General features: G+C 46.2%; 1 protein-coding gene and 1 non-coding gene across 4 annotated transcripts; one reads left to right on the top strand and one right to left on the bottom strand.

The window, feature by feature from the left end:
• Positions 1-521: 521 nt before the first annotated feature.
• On the bottom strand, positions 522-19,173 carry Dop2R (dopamine D2-like receptor). 3 transcript variants are annotated; one of them, XM_070288628.1, is made up of 10 exons: positions 18,313-19,173; positions 18,053-18,243; positions 5,320-5,429; positions 4,988-5,240; positions 4,306-4,604; positions 3,398-3,453; positions 3,148-3,346; positions 2,655-2,789; positions 2,429-2,529; positions 522-2,352 (listed from the first exon to the last, which is right to left on the bottom strand). In XM_070288628.1, exons 1-10 carry the CDS (start codon positions 19,109-19,111, stop codon positions 2,141-2,143), a joined length of 2,355 nt encoding a protein of 784 aa, XP_070144729.1. In that variant the 5' UTR covers positions 19,112-19,173; the 3' UTR covers positions 522-2,140. The 3 variants fall into 3 exon arrangements, with proteins under 3 accessions (XP_070144729.1, XP_017030058.2, XP_070144728.1); XM_017174569.3 differs by having other exon boundaries at positions 3,148-3,453; XM_070288627.1 differs by having other exon boundaries at positions 3,148-3,450.
• On the top strand, positions 16,446-16,517 carry TRNAP-CGG (transfer RNA proline (anticodon CGG)). Its single transcript has one exon. It is a non-coding gene; the product is annotated as a tRNA-Pro (tRNA).
• Positions 19,174-19,234: the final 61 nt, after the last annotated feature.

Raw genomic sequence — 19,234 nt, 5'->3', positions numbered from 1 at the left:
GTTGTTGGAGTGTTTGTGGTGTATTTTTAGGAGTGTTGTGGAGTGTTTTGGAGTGTTTTGGTTTGTTGTAGAGCTTTGTGGTGTCTTTTGGTGTGATGTGTTGTGGCTTACAAGTTCCACATTTACCGATTAGCTATAATTAATAAGCGTTTTCTTTGGAAGAACCTAACTTAGGAGGCCTGCGCACTGATCTGAAAGTAGAGCCGTTTCCTTAGTCTTAATCTAAGCTTAGTCACTAGCCACTAGAACTCTATGCTTACCTTAAAGACACAAAAATAAAAGAGACTCAAACAAACACACTCCGAGTCACGCAAACATGCACACACCGAGATACACTGGAGTTCTTAGGAAAGTATAAAAACAGTTGAGCTTGTACCCGAGTTCCATGGAAATTGGGGCCGGGCACCGCCTAAGCCTAAGTACACATAATCCGAGCTTACGGCTACACAATATTCATTCATATCATATATGGAATTTGTATAAAGTACTACACATGTAGGAGTAAGTGTCTATCAATTATTTGTCACATAGAAACAGTTAAGAGGACGGCTGTTGAAAGCACGGACCAAAGGACGAAGCCGAGGCCCACAGATGATGATGATGATGCCCGGCCGGATCTGGCCTTGCTTCCTCCATCCTGCTCCTGATCCTGGTTGAGAGCAAGGGGCGTGCTCCCAGCAGCGTGACCTGCCAAACTCGAACTCTGACTCCACTCTCAGCCAGCCGATGCCGATGATGTTAGGCCAGATCCCCGGGGGCATCTAGTCTGTCGGGGGCTTGGTCCGTGTTTCAAAAAACTCTGTTTTGATATTACCCTATAGACTATATACGCGATGGGTATATATATATATATATATGCCATGTTCGGTCTTCAGCTGGAGCTCCTCTCCTCCTTGCCATTGCACATTGCTTCTAGCAACGCTCTACGTACCCTGATTCTAGTCCTCGTCCTTGCTATGCATCGTGGCCTCTCCTTGGTACTAACATATCTGATATAGGTAACGAATACGAATACATTCTCTCCGCTCCTTGGTGTCGTACTAGGTACGCCGCTGCTTACCCTAATTCCTAGTCTAAGTGTCTAGCCTAGGTACGACCTCTGGGTTTTAAATGCGCTTACATCGTGTGTCCTTCTTAGGTATGAATATATATATATATTTATATATATTAGCTACTTGAACTGAAAGTCAAACGGAAAGTGCTCTGTAAGCGGGGGCATCATCATCGGGGTCAGGGCTCTTCGAATTCGTTTTGATTTGTGGGGCTCATTTTGGTTTGTGAAGTCTGCTTGTGTGTGTGTGTGTGTCAAGTTGGGCATATAATTCCCAACGGGTTCTGTCTGTGAACGATAAATGCTAGTCGGTTTCAAATCCAGAAAATTCATCGTCGTGTGTGCAGTGTGCGAGTGTGTGTGGTTAAGGGCTCTGACCTCGAGGCCCCGCTTGCTCTACCTAAACCTAACCGATAACCGATAACCGTTAACCAATAACCGTTAACCGATATACGATAACTAACTAACTCTAGGCACCGACACCAAGTATCGATATGGCCTTAAAGATATGCTTTCTTCTAAGCTTACCTATTAGTTTTCATTTGTATTATTTTTCTTTTTTTTTTTTGATCTGGGGGGCAGGATGGGGCGTGGGTGGGCATATAGCTTGCTGCTCGTGATATGTGACAGGTCCGGGAGCAGCTTACAAAAAAACTCTACTACTTCTGTTTATTTTGTTAAAGCGAATCGTATCTTAGGGTGCTAGCTGATCCTATAACCACAACTTATGGCTACTTTTGGGGGTGTGTTTAGCGCGTGTGGGGGACTTTGGGTTTAGCTAAATGTAATTGTTAAAAATTGTACCTATCCTACAGCTCGTAATGCTCTCTCCCCATTGGACGTAGTATCCTAGGGGGAGTTTATATACAGATCTATTTACACAAGTAGCTGGTGCTTAATGCTATTTTGAAACAACCCAGAAAACAAACCAAGTAACTGAGACTTAACTAAAACCCAATGCCTAATTGAGTGGCGGGCTGAGATCCTTGGTGCGTTGATTGCTTGCTTTTGGCACACTTTTCTACTCTGCATATCCATTTCCAATTCCATTTGCCACATCCTGGTTACTATTGCTATGCCCGTGATCAATCACCCCATGTGCATGATCTTTTTAAAGGCCTTGCGGAACTCGGGATTGAAAATCGTATAGATCACCGGATTCACGAAGCTGTTAATGTAGCCCAGCCAGGTGGTCAGCATGTAGGCCGTGAGGCCCGGCCGGCAGTCTTTCTTGAACTTGGCGCACATGGCGTCCATGATGTTGCAGCTGAAGAAGGGCAGCCAGCAGAACAGGAAGACACCTACAGGCGAGGGGTTTACGGATTTTATGGCAGACCCAAAACCAAAACCAAAACCAAAACGCCCCCTTGAACTTACCTAAAACGATGGCCAGTGTTTTAGTGGCCTTGCGCTCCTTTTTGGCCGACGATTTTTCGCGTTTCTTTTTCGAGGCCTTGTGCACCTTGTATATCGTGAATCTATGGACACGCAAGCGTACGGGGCAAGGATAATAAGCCATGGTAAAAAAAAAGGGAGCAAGAAAGGCCGAACAAACTCTAGTTACTAATAACTGTAATTAGGGGCGATGGTAGCCGTTACTCACCTTGACGCCTGCGAGTTCTTCTTATCCTTGCGCGAGGACGTCTTCGATGTGGTCGATAGCGTTGAGTCGTTGCGTGCCAAAGTCATGGCCTCCTGCACCCCATAGCGGACAAAGGACAATGGCTTCATGGCGACGCTGCGGAACGGAAGTTTGGCAAATGCCGGAAAATGAAAACGCAATCTTGGGAAACGGAAAACTAAGGTATTATGGCACTATTTTCAGATTTCAGATTGCCCATTTTGTGGCTTTGTTAGTTTTCAAGGTAGAGAGGAGAGGTGCCTAAAGGTCCTTTGGGTGAGCTAAGTAATGGAAGCTTGTGCAGCGTTTAGGCTTGGATTTCAGGGATTTAATCTGCTGATTGTGTAGCTAAGACATGCTCTTCAAGTGCTTGATGCAGGGAGGGACTGCCTCGAAGGCACTATGACTCTATTTCAGGGCTATTTTCTACTTTAACTGAAATGCCAAATACCTGGAGTTATCGACACCGACTGACCTGAGGGCCGGCTCGCCACGCTTCGGCGAATCATCGGCGGTGTTCCGGCGGCTGCTAACGCTCGATCGCTGCAGGGTGGCACCGCTGGGCAGCGGACTATCCGGCGGGGAGCCATTGCTTGCCGGCGCTGCTGAGATGGCGGCCGCGGAGAAGGAGGAGGCGGAGGCGGGGGCGTTGGAGCCAGCGGCCACGCCCACGCCTGCAAGGACATCGTCAACGTTTGAGGCTGCATAACCAGAATCATGATTACCATTCGGATCGGCGATGACCAATTGCGGCTGTGTGGTGATCTGGGCCACAACGCTGCTGTGGTGCAGAGTGTATTCCATCAGGACATCGGGACATCGGGACATCATGGCGGCATCGGTGGAAGCGGCATTTTTAAAGGACACAAAAAAAGACAGGAAATCGGGGCGCAATGTCAAGATTGAGTTTTAATTAAGTGACGCATTAATTGAATTATTCAGATTTATTATTTTTTTTTTTTTTGTGCTTTCTTTCGCGGTCGCTGCCTCCGTCGTCCTTTGAGTCGGCCTGTCATCAATGGTTTCATTTCGTGTCCTTATTGGATTAAGCAGGCCATCAGGATGCTAATTGACTGCGCTTAATGCTGGCACTCAATGGCAGCGGCGGGAATAAGGCAGATCTGTAGCTGAATGGGGAGTGCCAGGATGGCCAGGATGAGCAGGAGCAGCAGCAAGTGCAAGTGGCAGTGCAATTGCCTTTTGGAAGTGCTCCTTTTATGCCGACAATTGAGTGGCGCCGTTGCGGAACGAGGCCAGCAATTAGATTGACAATTTTGGGAGAAGCCTTGGCAGTAGCTGCTGCTGCAGTCTGCAGGCCACTCAGCAGAAAACAGAAAACAGACTCAGTGCTGGCTTATCTATTACGTGCTTGTGGCACGTGCCCAGGTGGCCAAGGATGCGAGACGATTCTCAACGAACTTTTCGCAGGGCCATCGCAGATAGGGCTGCGCCAGCACTTATCCCTAATGGATAATATTAAAGAGTGCCTCGAGTTTATTATAATTTTAAATAAAGATTGCAGACTCACAAAAGATATTGATAAAGTAAAAAAAAAAAGGAAAACAATTTGGAGGGAAAATCCTTCCTATCAGGTTTCAGACCCCCCAACTCAGGCAGTCCTACGTCTACTCACTTGCCCGTCTCCTCGACAACGGTGGCCAGCATAAACTCGGTGGACTTGTCGTTCACAATGACATGGCAGTCATCGATGTCCGGCGAGATGGCATTCTCGTCCTCCTCCTCGTTGGAACCGCTGGCCGTGTTAGTGGCCGGCTCGTCCGGCATGATCCGGCTGGCGTGTCGACTGCTGTCCAGGGCCGTCTCCGCCAGGCGCCGGGTCTGGGCAATGTTCTCAATGACGCTGCCGCCCGTTAGCTCCGAGAGATGGGGCTTTCTGGCCGCCCGTTGCTTTCTCGCCCGGCTGCGCAGGGCCTAAAGAGAGGGAGAGAGAGAGAGAGAGGAGAGTAGGGGGATAAGAGCCAGGACATGCTAGGCTTGCATCCTTTGAATGTTCCGGATATTCGCTCACAGTCAGCAGTCAGCAGTCAGAAGCTAATGTGCGCAAACAAAAAAAAAAAAAAAAACCAACCGAAAACCAGGAATTGCAAATTGTGAATTGTGCAGGAGTCAGCAGGGATCAGCAGGGTATTGATTCCACACGGCTCGTCAAAATCCGATTTTGATTGGCTGCGGTTTTGAGTGTGATTTATTTTTTTATTTTTTTTTTGAAGACCAATTACGAGACTATTGACTTTACTTCTCACTATTTTTGCTTTAAGAATAAGTCCTTATCCTATATCTCCATTCCCACTCACCTTGAATATGTTCCAATACAGAAACACCATGATAATGCAGGGTATATAGAAGCTGCTCAGCGAGGAGTACAGGATAAAGTCGGCATTGTAGAAGGCGCACACGTCCGGCTCGCGGTTGGGCGTGTTATTGAGGCCCAAAACTATCGGTGAGCCGATAGCAGCCGATATGGCCCAAACCAGCAGTATCGTAAGGCAAACGCGGCGGCTGTTTTTGTGCTTGGCGTACTTTATTGGCTGCGTCACAGCGATGTATCTAAAGGAGCAAATAAATAGAATAATATCGAATAGGATGAAGGATTAGGTTTAGCATCTCCTCGAAGGCGGACACTCACCTGTCTATGGAGATGGCAACTAAGTTGAATATCGATGAAGTAGAACATATCACATCCATGGCTATATAGAAATCACAAACGACATCAGGCAGGGCCCAGGCTCCATTTACCTGCAAGTAGACCAAAGAGAGAGGTAAGGTAAGCTAAGCTCACTTCATTTATTTCCCCAACCCACCTGGTCATATATCAATAACAATATTTTCCCATTTTTCCCTCATGCTGCTGCCGCAAATTAGTTTTAGACTCTATCTCTCTATGGACATCTTCGAGACAGACTCCATAAAAACCTCAACAAAAACGCAAGGAATTTGCCAGGCCAAACAATTTGTAGCACACAAAGGCACATAAAAAAAAGGGACGAGTGGGTCTGACATGGCCACAGCACACATGTGCACTCATTTTTCTGCCCTCCTCCGATCGGTTTGCGTTTAAAGTAGGCAAACACACGAGCTGAAACTGGAGCTGAAACATATTTGTACACACGCAGCCACATGCTCCTGGTGCTTCTGATGCTCCTGGTGCTCCTGGTGAAAGGGAAAGTCAGGCAGAGCATAGAAATGTTCAAAAATAGCTGGGCCAGGTCGCAGACTCAGACTGAGAACCATGGCCGGGGCTAAGCGAGCATAACAAAAGTTGAGCTGAGGAAAGTGGCAAAAAGTTTTCGATATATAAAGACATACGCACGACTGCTCACCCTCCCGTTCGTTATTTTTTTTTTCTTCTCTGGAATATACACATATACGTGCCGGGGCTATGGTTTTTTACAGCTCTCAGCTTTCTCAGCTTTCCGGGGCTTCCTGTCGTATACGCAATGTGGCCCATTGTCAGGCACATTGCGTATACGCGACGTACGCCTGCAGCTGAACTATAATTTATAATGTGTTTTTGGGCATTGAGAGCATAAGTGTATATGCGAATAAAAAGACAGACTCTCTGCTCCTGTCATCTCCGCTAAAGGTTTTTTCCAGCTTGTTTGTGTTTGTGTTTTTGTGCTGTTTGTTGTTCTTTCTGCCGGTGGCGCCAAAACTTTCCTGCCATCGATTAGGGTTCGACTAAGTAAGTGTGGAGTAAGTAGGCGGCCACATTGCCAGCCAGATCTGTGCATTTATTATGTATACTTAATGGTTTCTTCTGGCAAACAAATGTAGCATTTGTCGAATTATTTATGGCTTAATCTTGCAAAGTTTTCTTTGAATTGGTTTTCCCTTCTTTCTATTCTTTTCTCTTCTTTAGCTTTTTTCTTTGGGAAAGCTGCAAGCTTCATTGAATTTTTTAATATTTTTCCAAACCTATTTCCACCCAGCCGGAGTCTATTCCGTTTTGGGTATTGTGTAAGCGATTTCCAATTCAGCGAGAGTGTCTCTCCCCTTCGAGGCAGCAGCAGCAGCTCGAAAATGTTCAATTTATGTATATTGTGAGCATAAAGGCATTTAAAGTCAGCTGTCGGCTACCCTGCTCCTTGGTCCTGGGTCCCTTTTCTCTCTTTTTTTTTTTTTGGCTTCTGGTTTATTTTAGAGAATGGAGAATATCTATGCTATCGCCGTTGCCGTTGCCGTCTCCTTCGACCCTGCCCGTTGTTTGTGTGCGGTTTCTGCAGCAGGGCATAAAATAAATAAATTTATCTATTTGCACAGTCAAAGGCGAGCGCACACACAAAAACCCAAAGGGACAAAGCTTCCCACATTCCACATTCCCCGCTGTCCCGCTCATCTGCAGGATTGCTTCCCGGCACAAGGACTGGGAGGCAAACAAACAAACAAACAAACACACGTAGCATTTTGATAATTGAGCTTCTGGTTTTTATAGTTTGCACGCTGATACGGTGAGCGAGCCAAAGGATATGGCCAGGATGTGTGCCCCACCTAGTATACTTTTCGGCTTAGCCACATTTGCGAAGGATGCGTCAGGCGGCAGTAACTATTTGTACAAATCAGGGGAGCACACACTCGTACACTCGATCTGTATTTGGCTGAAAGGCTCAGACCTTGGGGAATCCTTTCAACGCCCTGAGTATGTGGGTGTGTTGTATATATAGACTCATCTGCCAATAATAGCTGAATGTGAGTTAATCAGTTTGCCAAAGGCCGAGTTTCAATTTACCATGTGAAAATGTATATTTAAAGGGAGTTTTAGTGAGGAAAGTTGGAGATTATACATTGTATATTTATTCATTATTAATTTATTTATACAAAAAGGTTATTTTTAAAGTCTTGATTTCGAATTAAAATAGATTCGTTTAAGACCTTATCTCTGCTTAAATAAATTTCCCAATTTTCCTCAATCTCCAGTGTTTCTCCCCATCAAAAAGAGTAGCATTTTTTAATTAAAAAGAACTCTGGTCAGAGCCAAGGACTTTTGGGTGCACTCAACAAGTTCGAGTCGAAGGACGCGTTAATTAGCCGCCATTACGGCAGGATCTCCTCCGACCCACCATTGCCATCATCGTCATCATCAGCAGCCGCCATTCGCTGTGCATATTTGTTTGTTTGTATTTGCTTATAAACATTTGGCAATGGCAGGTGACGATGCGTCTGTGTCGGTGTATCCTTGTGTATCCTTCTCGCCGCAGCCTCGGTGAGTGTGCCTATGCCTGCTGCCATTTCCTTTTACGCCCGTCAATTGCGCATTTTATTTACCAGTCTCGATTTATTTTATTTTATTTTATTTTATTTTACTTTACTTTACTGTTACTCCTCCTCCCCCCACTCGCTTTTATTTTTCCCTGAGTGCTTTCCGAGTGCGAGGCGGCGGAAGTAATGAAGCGGAAGCGGAAACGAATTACTTTGTAGCAGTTGCTGGAGCCTTGACCTTGCCCCATGTGCGTGTGTTTTCAATTTTATGCATCTTGCCAGGATACCCGGAGAGCCCAGAGAACCCAAAAAGGACCCCGGGCCTTGACGCACGTGTCCCGAGTCCTGTGCTCATCTAGTCCCCGCTCCTGATCCCTGATCCTGCGCTCCTGTTGCGGCTGCTGTTCCCCATTTTTCGGCTATTAAAAGTTTGACGGCCCCCGGGCATCACTCAAATTGTTAGTGACTTGAAAGTGGCCCCAAAAATGTTCATCCAAGCAGCAGCATCATCATCAGCGGCTGGAACTGCTGGAACTGGAAAAACTTCCCTAAAAATGTATGTGGGCGACAGGTGTGTAGGGGCACAAGCTTCTCTTATATTGTCATTCGAGACGGGAGATAGTGTGTCGCTTATCGAACGGCAAAGTAAGCAAAGTCCTTGGTTGCAGGATGTACTTCCTTTTCCCTCTATTCCTGAACCCTTTACCACCAATATTTGGTTTATTTTCCTTGGGAATACAATTAATATCCTAAAAATAAATATAGATATATTTTAGTTATCCTATTTTTCCGCTTATCCTGGGTGTCCAATTCCCCGCAATCCTTTTCCATTGGCAAGTCAATTAGGAGCACTCGAGAGGGCAGCTTTACCTCCTGGCTAAGGACGGGAAACTGGGCCTAGAAAAGGGCCTAGAGCAGCTGCTGGCTGGGCCTAGGACAAAACGCGTGCCAGCCATTAAAAGCTTTTTAAAATTAATTATAAAACCGAAAGTAGACACAGAAAATTTTCCCGAATGAAGCCTACACAGGACCTGACAACCCTTTTTCGGCGCTGTCCTTCGAGGGTGGGTCCTCCAGTATTTTCTTCTTTTTTTTTCTCTCTGTTAACTTCAAACAGATTTTTGATACTTCAGTGGGCAACCGCAGAGGGCATGGGTGGGGGTCATAGCTGGAGCAGGGGGCGTGGCAGGTCGGGCATGCGTAACAAATTGTGAACATTATGCGGCGCAGAAAATAGTTGCCAATGACCCGCCACCACTGCCGCTGCTGTATCGGCCAAGTTAAGTGGCAAGTTCGAGAGGGAAAGGAAAGTTTTCCTGATTTGGGTTTCGGTTCGAGTTCGGTTGGACAGCTTCATTATCGTCTCATTAGAGGCTCCTGATGTGTGTCAGCCTCTCTGGCACACAATTCGCAACTTTTCCATTCGATTTGGGTCGTCGCAGTTCAAAAGGTGACACTACAGGTAGATATATGTAGTATTTTTACTACTGCCAAAGTCATGACATCTAGCTGAGAGGCCAAGAGAGGGTCCAAACCTGTCACAAATACACTAAATTAAGTGACAGTAATTTGATGACTTTAAGGGGAGTTTAGAGCCGAATGGAAGGTATCTTTTCCCAGGAGAATTAAGACTTTTTCAGAATAATATAAATAATAAATATTATAAGGCAGTTTAGATCCGATAATAAGGTATCTTTTGCAAGGAGAACATCCTAATTTTTTTGATGAACATATCCTTTATCCTTGGGAATGCCTAAGGAGTATGTTCTAAACAAACCTTGGCTTAACTTCAAGTTCTTTCCCGATTAATATGTTTCGTGCCAGGCCAAAGTCTGTATATGTGGCCGCTAATCGAGTTATCCACTATGTCCCTGCAGCCTTTTTCCTAACTGGCTTTTCCCAGCCTTGTCAGCTGTAGTTGTTGTTGTTGTTTCGCGATGATAAACGAGTCTCAGCGCCAACGATTTTAGTTGGAAAGCGATAAAGCCGAGGAAAGCGGGCCAAAGGCAGCAGCTCAAATTGGCAAAGCTGCCGAGAGCCTGGGAGCCTTAGCCTGGCCCAAAGCTATCTCTATGCGTGGCTGCATCTATCTCTGTCTGGAAATATGCCATAACATTTGGCTTTTTATGAATTTTCATAATTTGGCGACTGCTTAGCATAAAAATGTCACAGCGGTTGCAGAAAAAAAAAACAAAATATGCTGCTAAGGATTGCCCCGGTTTTATGCCACATCCTATAATACACACACACACACACACGTGTGTGTTTGTGGGTGTTCGCCCCTTTTTGCCTATTTTATGGCTGCCATAAAAGTTTACTTAGTGGCCAGGGCTTGCAACCCAGCGAGAATCCTACCGAAAAAAAAGAACGGCAAGGACGCAAGGACCAAGGCGCGTAAAAGTCATCAAATAATTTGTTTATGTCGCCAAATGCTGCAGTCGCGGCTGGCAGCCATTTCCCTTTAATATTTCATGTACATAAAGTGTGACAAGGAGCTGGAGCCAGGAGCTGCAGCCAGGAGCTGCAGCAGGGCAACGGCACAATAAATTACCGGGAACAGGTCCTGAAAACTCGACACTTGCCAGATGCACGCCTTACTAAAGGGGTACAGAGCAAGAAAAAAGGGGCTAATACATAGAAAAAGATTATTTAATAATTAATTATAATTTTGTTGAATATTAATATCCTTTGAATACTCGTTTTTTTAGGATTTAAAAAGTATTTAAGATCTGAAAAGTATATATATATTTTTCCTTTAATTATCCCCTAATTATCCATCTTCATTAAGGATTATTTTGTACTTTATTTTTGCGTTTAAAAAATATTAATAATATTTTATAAGATATATTATGTTCAAGCTTGCTTCAACCCTCTTCTTACACTCTCTAAAATCCAGCTTTGTTTTTAATTTATGGCTTTCAGATTTTGCACAGTGTAGTGCAGCAGCCGTAGACCATTTTGCAGCGTTGGTAATAAAGTTACCGTTACCAGGGCAACACGGCAATACAGCAAGGAGCAGCAAGGAGCAGCTGGAGCAGGAGAAGGCAGTGTCAAAGCCAAGGAGCAGGAGCAGGAGCTGGCGACTATTAAACGAGTTTCGCATACATTTTCTTACGCCACGCCGACAGACAAAGTTAATTGAACTGGCTGCCGTAATAGACGCACACACACACAGCATATATATATATATATATATATATATATATATATACGGAAAAAGCGGGGCAAAGTGGGGGCCAGTGGGCGGCTTCAGCTCTTGGCCAAGTGACTGCCACTTGATGCTGTTGCTCTTGGTCTTGGCCCTATCAGGAGCACAGGGCAATTAATTGACTTATTTATTAAGTTTATTGTCTGCCCTGGGTATATGCGTGTCTCTGTGTCTCTGTGTGTGTGTGTCTGTGTGTGTGTGGGCTCTTCCCTCTCGCTTGCTCTGCAGCCATTGTCATTGTCGTAACAATTTTAACGTTTTTGTGCGCCATTTTTAATAGCCTCGGACTTGCCCCCAAAAGACCAAGTTGATGCTTATTTATACATACAAATATATGTATATACATATATATTTATATATATATTACGTACACATGTGTGTGTGCTCACTCGAGATTTTCCCAGCTCCTTATTTTCAGCCCCCCAACAAATTAGTTGTCATTAGCGTCGAGGGAAATTTTATTTTGTGATGACTTTTCCAGGCCTCGCCTCTACCCCCAAGGCGACATATTTTTGGGCCTGGATATTGGATATTTATATAGCCATCTGCATGGAAATGGTAATATAATATTTTTGCTCCAGCAACATCCGGCAAAGTGGGTTCCGCTCCTTGCTGATTGAATCTTTTGCCTGAGATGGGGACTGGGATCATGGTGAGGGGTTTTTGGTTTTTTTTTTTTTTGGCCAAATCAAAATCTGTGTTAATTATTCAAGCTGCGCGTGTGGCAAGAGGAGGGCTAGGGGGAGAACCAGAAAAGAGGGGTACAAGGGAAAAGGAAAATGCGACCAGAAACCGAAAGCTGCGGTTCGTGGTGGTCCCGCAACCGGAGCCGGAAGTGCGCGCTTTAACTCGCATGCGTGGCCGGAGATGGCGGCAGGCAGGGAAGGAGCCAGCGACAGGAAGGACAGCAGCCGGGGCTAAAGCTGGAGAAGATTGCAGGCCATATTTTTTGATAGCAACCATTTAGCGAAAGGGCCAAAAAACCCCATCCATCCGCTCATCCGCTCATCCTCTCATCTGCTGAAAACTTTCCGCCGGCGGCCAATTTCATGCTGTTGGATTATTTATTTGAATTGATGTGCGGCCTGCGGTTCGGTGTGGTTCGCTGCCTGACAGGGATTTATATGAAACACCCCATACATACACACACCAAGAACACACCCTACACACACTAACACTAACCGCAGCAGAGTGCTGCGAACAAAGCGCCTGCCTGCTTTCAAGTTGGCTTAGTCAACAAATTGTTGCTGCTGCTGGCCCCGAAGGAGGTTGACTGGGGGTCAGGTCACTGCAGTCTGCACTCAGCACTCGGCAGTCTGTTGTCCTGTAGTCCTGTAGTCAGCAGACATCACATAAATACCCAGGCTAGGGATGGCAGGGACTTCAAAAGCGATAGTCAACAATCAATGATAATTTATTAATTAAGAAATAATTGTTTTGGGTTATTTTAGGAGAGAGGATATAACTGAAACTTGGATATTATATTTATATCTCAATTCTAAATCTTCCTTGTAAAAGGATCGTGCAATATATTGCCATCAGCTAGGGTACATCACCAGGACCTCGCCTCGCTTTTCGGGTGTTTGCAGCTGGCTTTTGCTGCAGCCTGTTTGCTTAGCCACTTGCAGGCACTTTGGCAGCATCGCCGCCAACCGACCGCTCTCTATTTGCCGTTCAAGTGGCTGACGGGAATGCAGAGGCACTGGCTCTGGCTTTTGAGGGACTAGGACACAGGGTCCTCCGGACAGTAATGAGCCGCCTTCCCTTTTACTCACTCCCTCAAACGGCACTTGGGCCAGGCCAAGCATTTGCCTGCAACCTTTTAAATGGCCATTAAAATTAAAAAACTTTACGCCCAGGACTGCGTCCTTCATTCCTCGCTGGGTCCCCTGCCTCTGGAACAACTCGGGGGGAAAACTCTTTTTATTGCCTGCCACATGGAAACAGTTTTTGTGTAGTTTGGCCGATGAGCAGGTGAGTGGACCACGCCCTCTGCCAGCCTGTTTGTAGTTCTATTTTTGCCCCTGGAGTGATAAATGTTTGCCCCCGACCTCCCTCTCCACCTGCATGCCGCACATTCCGGCGAATTCCGAGAATCATTGCGGGGGAGTTTAAAGTTGCAGCAGTTGCGAATTTTTCCAGTTACCTGTTTTCCTGTTTCCCTGACACCTGACGCTTGTTTGTTGGGGAAACTCAAAGCCAATGGATCGAATCATAAGGATATAGAGATTTTAACAATTTTCAGGATTAGCCAAATACATTTTCAGAATGAACAGCCATTACCATTACATGCACTGACGCAAATCCCTGGTGCCCCCCCTCCCTCCGATATCCCAAAAGCAGTCTGGTCCTGGGGCTTCACGGAACCATGGCTCCATGGCTGAGAGTCAGAGAGGTTGACGACACTTGGCCTGTCACTGGCACAACTCTATTTTTAGGACTCGCACAAAATATGATTATTTCCAAGTGGGGAACAGGGCAGGAGGCAGTGCTTTTCCTTTTCCCAAAGAGCCTGCTGCTGCGTCAAATGCTGATTAAGTGCCGTTATCGCCGCCGCATATCCGGCTCCGCCATCCCTCTCTCTCTCTCTCTCTAGCCGGAAGCGGGTCCAAGACCATTCCTTTGGTGGGCTTGAGTCGAGTGGCTCTAGTGACCGAGAGTGGCCCAGTGTGTGTGTGTGTGTGTGTGATTGTGTGTGTACATTAATCAGATTATTTATTTTTTTTTTGCCATGAATTTATGGCAATTTCTGTTGGCTCTTTACGGACTCCTCAAGTGGGTAAAGGAAGCAGCAGAAGCACGAGTGGAAAGAAGAGTGACTGCAGGCTTGAACGATTGACAATTGCCATTTAAGGCTGTTTTCCCAGCACTTCACATCGCTCATACGCCATGATGGCCAGCGAAATAAATTTCACAGTACCACCAAGGCAGCAGCCAAGGCAGAGCCTTTAATAAAAATGATATTTCCACAGCAAAATAAGTCATTTTAAAGAGGTTTTTAAATTTGATGCTGCAATTTTGGAGACCCCCCCCCATAAGCAGGGCATTACCTACCAAAACTGTACGAGGCATTGCCTTGATCCTCTCAGTCAGGATCCCAGGCTCCACTCCCCTGCAAAAGTCAGCTCAAAAACGATGGTCAAGCTGCATACAAAAGCAATTAACAGCGGCACAAAAATACGATAGAGAGAGAGAGAGAGAAAGGCAGCAGGATTCTACTCGTGCAGGAAAAAGAAAGTGGAAATAGAAGGAAGAGTGAGATTCCTCCAATCCCAGACGGAGAGCAAACACAATTCTGATAAGATTAGGGCCCTGGACATGGAGCAAGCACGCAGGCTAGGGCTACGCCAGCTTACTGGGATTATGCACAGCAACAAAAGACTAGTAACCCAACCAACAAAATACTTTTCCTGGATTTCAAGTAAAAGGGTAAAAGTAAACGGGATGCAAAGTCGTATTTTAAAAATAAACTTCTTGAAGAAATTGATTTACTTAATATTTATGTACTATTCCCTTTAATCTCAAAATTTCTTCTATATTTTTGCCACAGTGCACAACTCCTCTTGGCCACAGTCCTGCAGCCAGAGCCCCCTCTTAGCTCCTCTCCCTCCGTTGCCTCGGCCATTCAGTCCAGTGTGCACGCTTTTACACTTTCAATGACCACTTGAATGTCAACAAAAGCTTTCAACTGACATATACAACCACTTAAAATAGAAAAGCACTGGCCTACACACGCACACACGCACACACACATCGACACCCAGCGACACCCTCCCACACCCACTCGCAGGCTGGCGGGGGGGTGGATGGGGAGAGGGACTAGCTAACATGTTTGTGTATTTATTTTAGCCGCGAGTTAAAACGAGCCATGTTCCCAAACAACATCAGCATCAGCATCAGCATCGGCGAAGGGCAGCAGCCTCCGACATGACGTGCCACACGGCGTATAAGTAACGTGTAGTCGCGGAAGTCAGTGTGTGCGTGTGTGTGTGTGTGTGTGCCTTGCCACGCCCATCGCTGACAGCAGAACTGGCCCAGAGCCTCCACCTCCTGCACCCCCTTTGCCCTGGTTGTTTGTCTGTTAGCTTGTGTCATAAGCAATAATTCTCCATTGTTGGCATCTCGTTCGTTCCGCCCTCGGGCTCTCTTGTTGCTTCGCCCTTCGAGGGGGCGGAGTGGGTGGGTCATACCTCAACCTTTGCTGCGCACATTTTTATGAGTTAAGTGCTATCCGGCACAAATGCCAGCGCGCACACAAAGAGCATGGGGATCGGGGACCCGCCTCCCAATCTTCCTCACCTTCATCCCAGGCATCCCATCCTACCTACAGCATCGCTCCCATCGCAGGCACCACTCCTCCTCGCATTTCCCATTTCCTCGAGCTCGTCCTCGGACTGGACCGTGTTACTGCCCACTTATTGTGCTGTTGTTGACGCAAATCCTCTTAACTAAATCAATTTTCATTTGTGTGTTTGTTCGGGTGAGAGTGTGTGTGCGGTATGTCCCTTGGAAATTCCCGTGGACTTGAGTCGCATAATACGTACGTGGACTTGTCCGGGGGAGGGGATTTCCCTTTGTCCCTCGCGATCACGAATATGGGTGACGAGCAGGAACAACAATGGAAATGGGAAAACTATCGGAGAACCAGAAAGGGGAGTGTAAAATAAGGCTACCAATAAGGCATTAAAAAGAAATATTTATATAATATCAAAAATATATTATATTATATATTATTTTTATTTTAGAAAATTAATAAAATATTGTAGTCTACACAATATTATTTGAAATTTATTTATAATTTTTATAATTATAAATAAAATTATAGTTCATCTTTCTAATCTCAACTTGTTTCTTTTTTTTTCAAGTGCAGAAAGCTTGTAGATTCTCGAATTAGAGAGAGACGGCTAGAGGGATCTCCTCCAGATAGAAAGAGAGAGCAACTAACCGCAGCTGGCTCGAAATCAAAGTCGCTTTATTATGAAGCACACAAATTACACCTTCGGCTGACAGCAGGTGGGTGTGCGTAATTAACACCTGACACTCACACACAGGCAGACCAGACTGATGCATTTAATGACAGGTTAAATATGTGTGTGTGTGTGTGTGAAGCCACAGCAGGCGGCTGGCCGTTAATTTGCTGGTAATACGCAAACAACACTTAATCCGCTTCGATTTGCACTTGACCTTCCAGTGGCTCTAACTGGATTCTAGACACAACAAGCCGAAAAAAGCAGGCAAATAGGACTTGGCAAATAACAGAAGATATTAGCCATCGAAGCCTAGTCTCTCTCTCTCTCCGTCTCGCTCTATTCCCTTTTACCACCCACTGGACGGCCCCTCCTTCAAGCGGCTCGTTGGTCTAGGGGTATGATTCTCGCTTCGGGTGCGAGAGGTCCCGGGTTCAACTCCCGGACGAGCCCAAGTCTCTGATCTTTTTTTTTTCAATATTTATATTGTTTTTTTTTTAATTACTTTCGAATTATTAATTATTAATAAATGTTTTTATACACGAAAACAAGGAAATCTAGAACAATAAGCCACAAATACATATTTTTACCATATTAATGTAAAAAAAAGTATAAATACAAACTTCTGCTTGTTTCAACTTCAACTTCTTTTCCTGTTTATTTATTTTTTTTATTTGCAATTTATTATTTGCCAAAGAGAAGCGCAAATAAATTTGTGTTAAACAAACATTCAATTATGCCGACAGGGCAGTTTCTTGTGACAAGTTGCACATTTGTTATTGTTAAATGACATTGGGCTGCACAACACCACCCCCTGTCACTGTTGTTAATTTTATTTTCAGACTTCCAAGGATTTTAATAACGCCTGACAGTTGCAATTGCAATTTGCTTTAAATAAACATGCAATTAATTGTGGCAGCTCTGACGCATTATGACTTTTAAAGAACAATCTGGCATAGCCCATCCCGGTTCCAGCTCCAGGATCCGGCATTTGCCTAGCAAAGCCAAGAGAGAGAGAGGACCGCAATCCGCATGCTGATGAGACCCCAAGAGTGGACAAGGCCCGGATCGCTGAGGCGCTTCCATCAATCTGTCAGTCAGTCAGTCAGTTGGTGGAGCAGAGTCCAGCCAGTCAGCCGGAAGTCAACTCCCAGCGGGACTGGGAGCCAGGGAGGCAGTCTGTCAGACAGTCAGTCAGTCAATCGAACAATCAATCATAGGGAATGACAGCTACTACGTCGGCTTAAGTCAAAGGCACCAGTCCAAGACAGCAGTTCGAGTCGAAGGGTGTCCTGGGGTGTCCCACAAACTGTGTCTGTCTCCTTGTAACTTACACTTACAGGCGAAGAAATACAAATAATCGAGTGGCTTGGACACGTAAAGTGTTAAATTTTTAATGTTAGAGCTCGAATGAGTAGGGTAAAACAGGCAATTACATTATTAGGTGTGCTTTTTGGGCTTAAAAGATTCACTTTTCTATCAATTATCTGGATGATTCATTTATTTTTCACTTATTTATTTATTATTTCTTAAGAATTTAGAGGGTATATTAGGCATTATAACTCGTTCAAGTTAATTTTCATTTATTTATTTAATATTTCTTAAGGATTTGGAGAGTTTTTTATGTCCAGAAAGATCTTTTTCTTGCAGTGTTTTTTAGCTTAAGTCGCTCTCCTTCGATTTCGCACCGCACACATTGATTTATATGCTGGCAGCGCCAAAAATTGAATGTTATTGCTTGAATGGCCGCAATTTAGTAAAAAGCCACGCCCCCTCCTGGCCTTGACCCCCCATTTCGGCAGGACTTGGGTGTCCCACACCCTCCTGCTTGGTTATTTATGAGCGTGTTTATTTATTGTATGACCCAACACTTGATAAAATTAAACGCAAATGGCGGGCAATTTTGCATTTGGCCATTTTGATTTCGGCACCACGAATCCTTATATATATAGAGAGAGAGAGTATATATATAGTTGGGGGCCACTTACCAGAAAATATACAGCAAATGGCATCACGACCACAGCCACCAGGAGATCGGCAATGGCCAACGAGACTATAAAATAATTCGTGACCGTCTGCAGGGAGCGCTCGCGGCACACGGACAGGATGACCAGGATGTTGCCAAAGAGGGTCAGGATGGGGAACAGTATAAGGATGAGCGCCCAGTAGTTGTGGTCCACTGAAAAGAGGCAAACAGGAAGTTGTCTTACCATCTGGTTATGACCAGGAGAGCAAGAGGAATACTCACCCACACGCATGTCTGCGCAGGAATCCGTCAGATTGAGCGTCTCGTTGGTGCAGTTCAGCCGATAGGCGTCGAGATACAGCCCCGTCAGATTCTGCTCGATCAGCAGGCCGCCCACGCCGACGGTGCCGGCGGAGGAGGAGGAGGCGGTGACCACCATGCCCGAGGCGGCAGTGGTTGTTCCCGAAACCGTGCTTCCATTGTAGTTAGGAAAATAATCGTTAAAGTTCTCTAGCAGCAGCATGAAGGTGCTGCCTCCCGTTCCGCCGCCTCCTCCAGCGCCCGTCGCTCCTGCTCCTGCTCCCGCTCCTCCTCCCAGTCCCGCTCCCATTCCGCCGCCGCCGTCGTAGCCGTGGCTGACGGACGCCGTTCGATTGTGCAGCGTTTCCCGCGCCGCCGTTGCCGTCCGCTGGAGTAGCTCTGCATCGCCGAAGCCACCAAGCAGGCCGTAGTCCGTCTCCGCGTCCGCCACATTGTCCAGCGCCGCCTCCTCCCCGCTGTCGATCAAAGCGATGCCAGCATCGCCACCGCCCCCGCCAGCAGCCGCGCCTCCAATCCCGCTCTCTAGCTGCTGCTCCACAAAGCTGCGCAGCGCGTACCGGCCCCTGGGCTCCGCCTCCGTTTCCGTCTCCAAGTCTGGCTCCGTTGTGGCAGCCTCCGTCTCCGCCTCCGCCGGCACAAAGCTGACGTTGCTCCGACTGCTCGGGAGCGTGCTGTTGAGCACCTCTCCCAGATCGAGACCCAGCCAGCCCAGAGTGTCGTTGGCTGCCGCCGTGCTATTCTCCGCTCCCGCCGCATCCATGTTCTCATCTGGGCCCACTCCCACACCCGCCGAGCTCAGCAGCCACTCGCTAATGTCATCGATCAGCGCATAGCCGGCATCCTCCGCCTCCGCCTCTGCCACGTCTTCGTACAGCGGCAGGTA

Source organism: Drosophila kikkawai, chromosome X, assembly GCF_030179895.1.
Source record: "Drosophila kikkawai strain 14028-0561.14 chromosome X, DkikHiC1v2, whole genome shotgun sequence".
Lineage (NCBI taxonomy): Eukaryota > Metazoa > Arthropoda > Insecta > Diptera > Drosophilidae > Drosophila > Drosophila kikkawai.
This window is presented reverse-complemented; position numbering and strand designations above follow the sequence as displayed.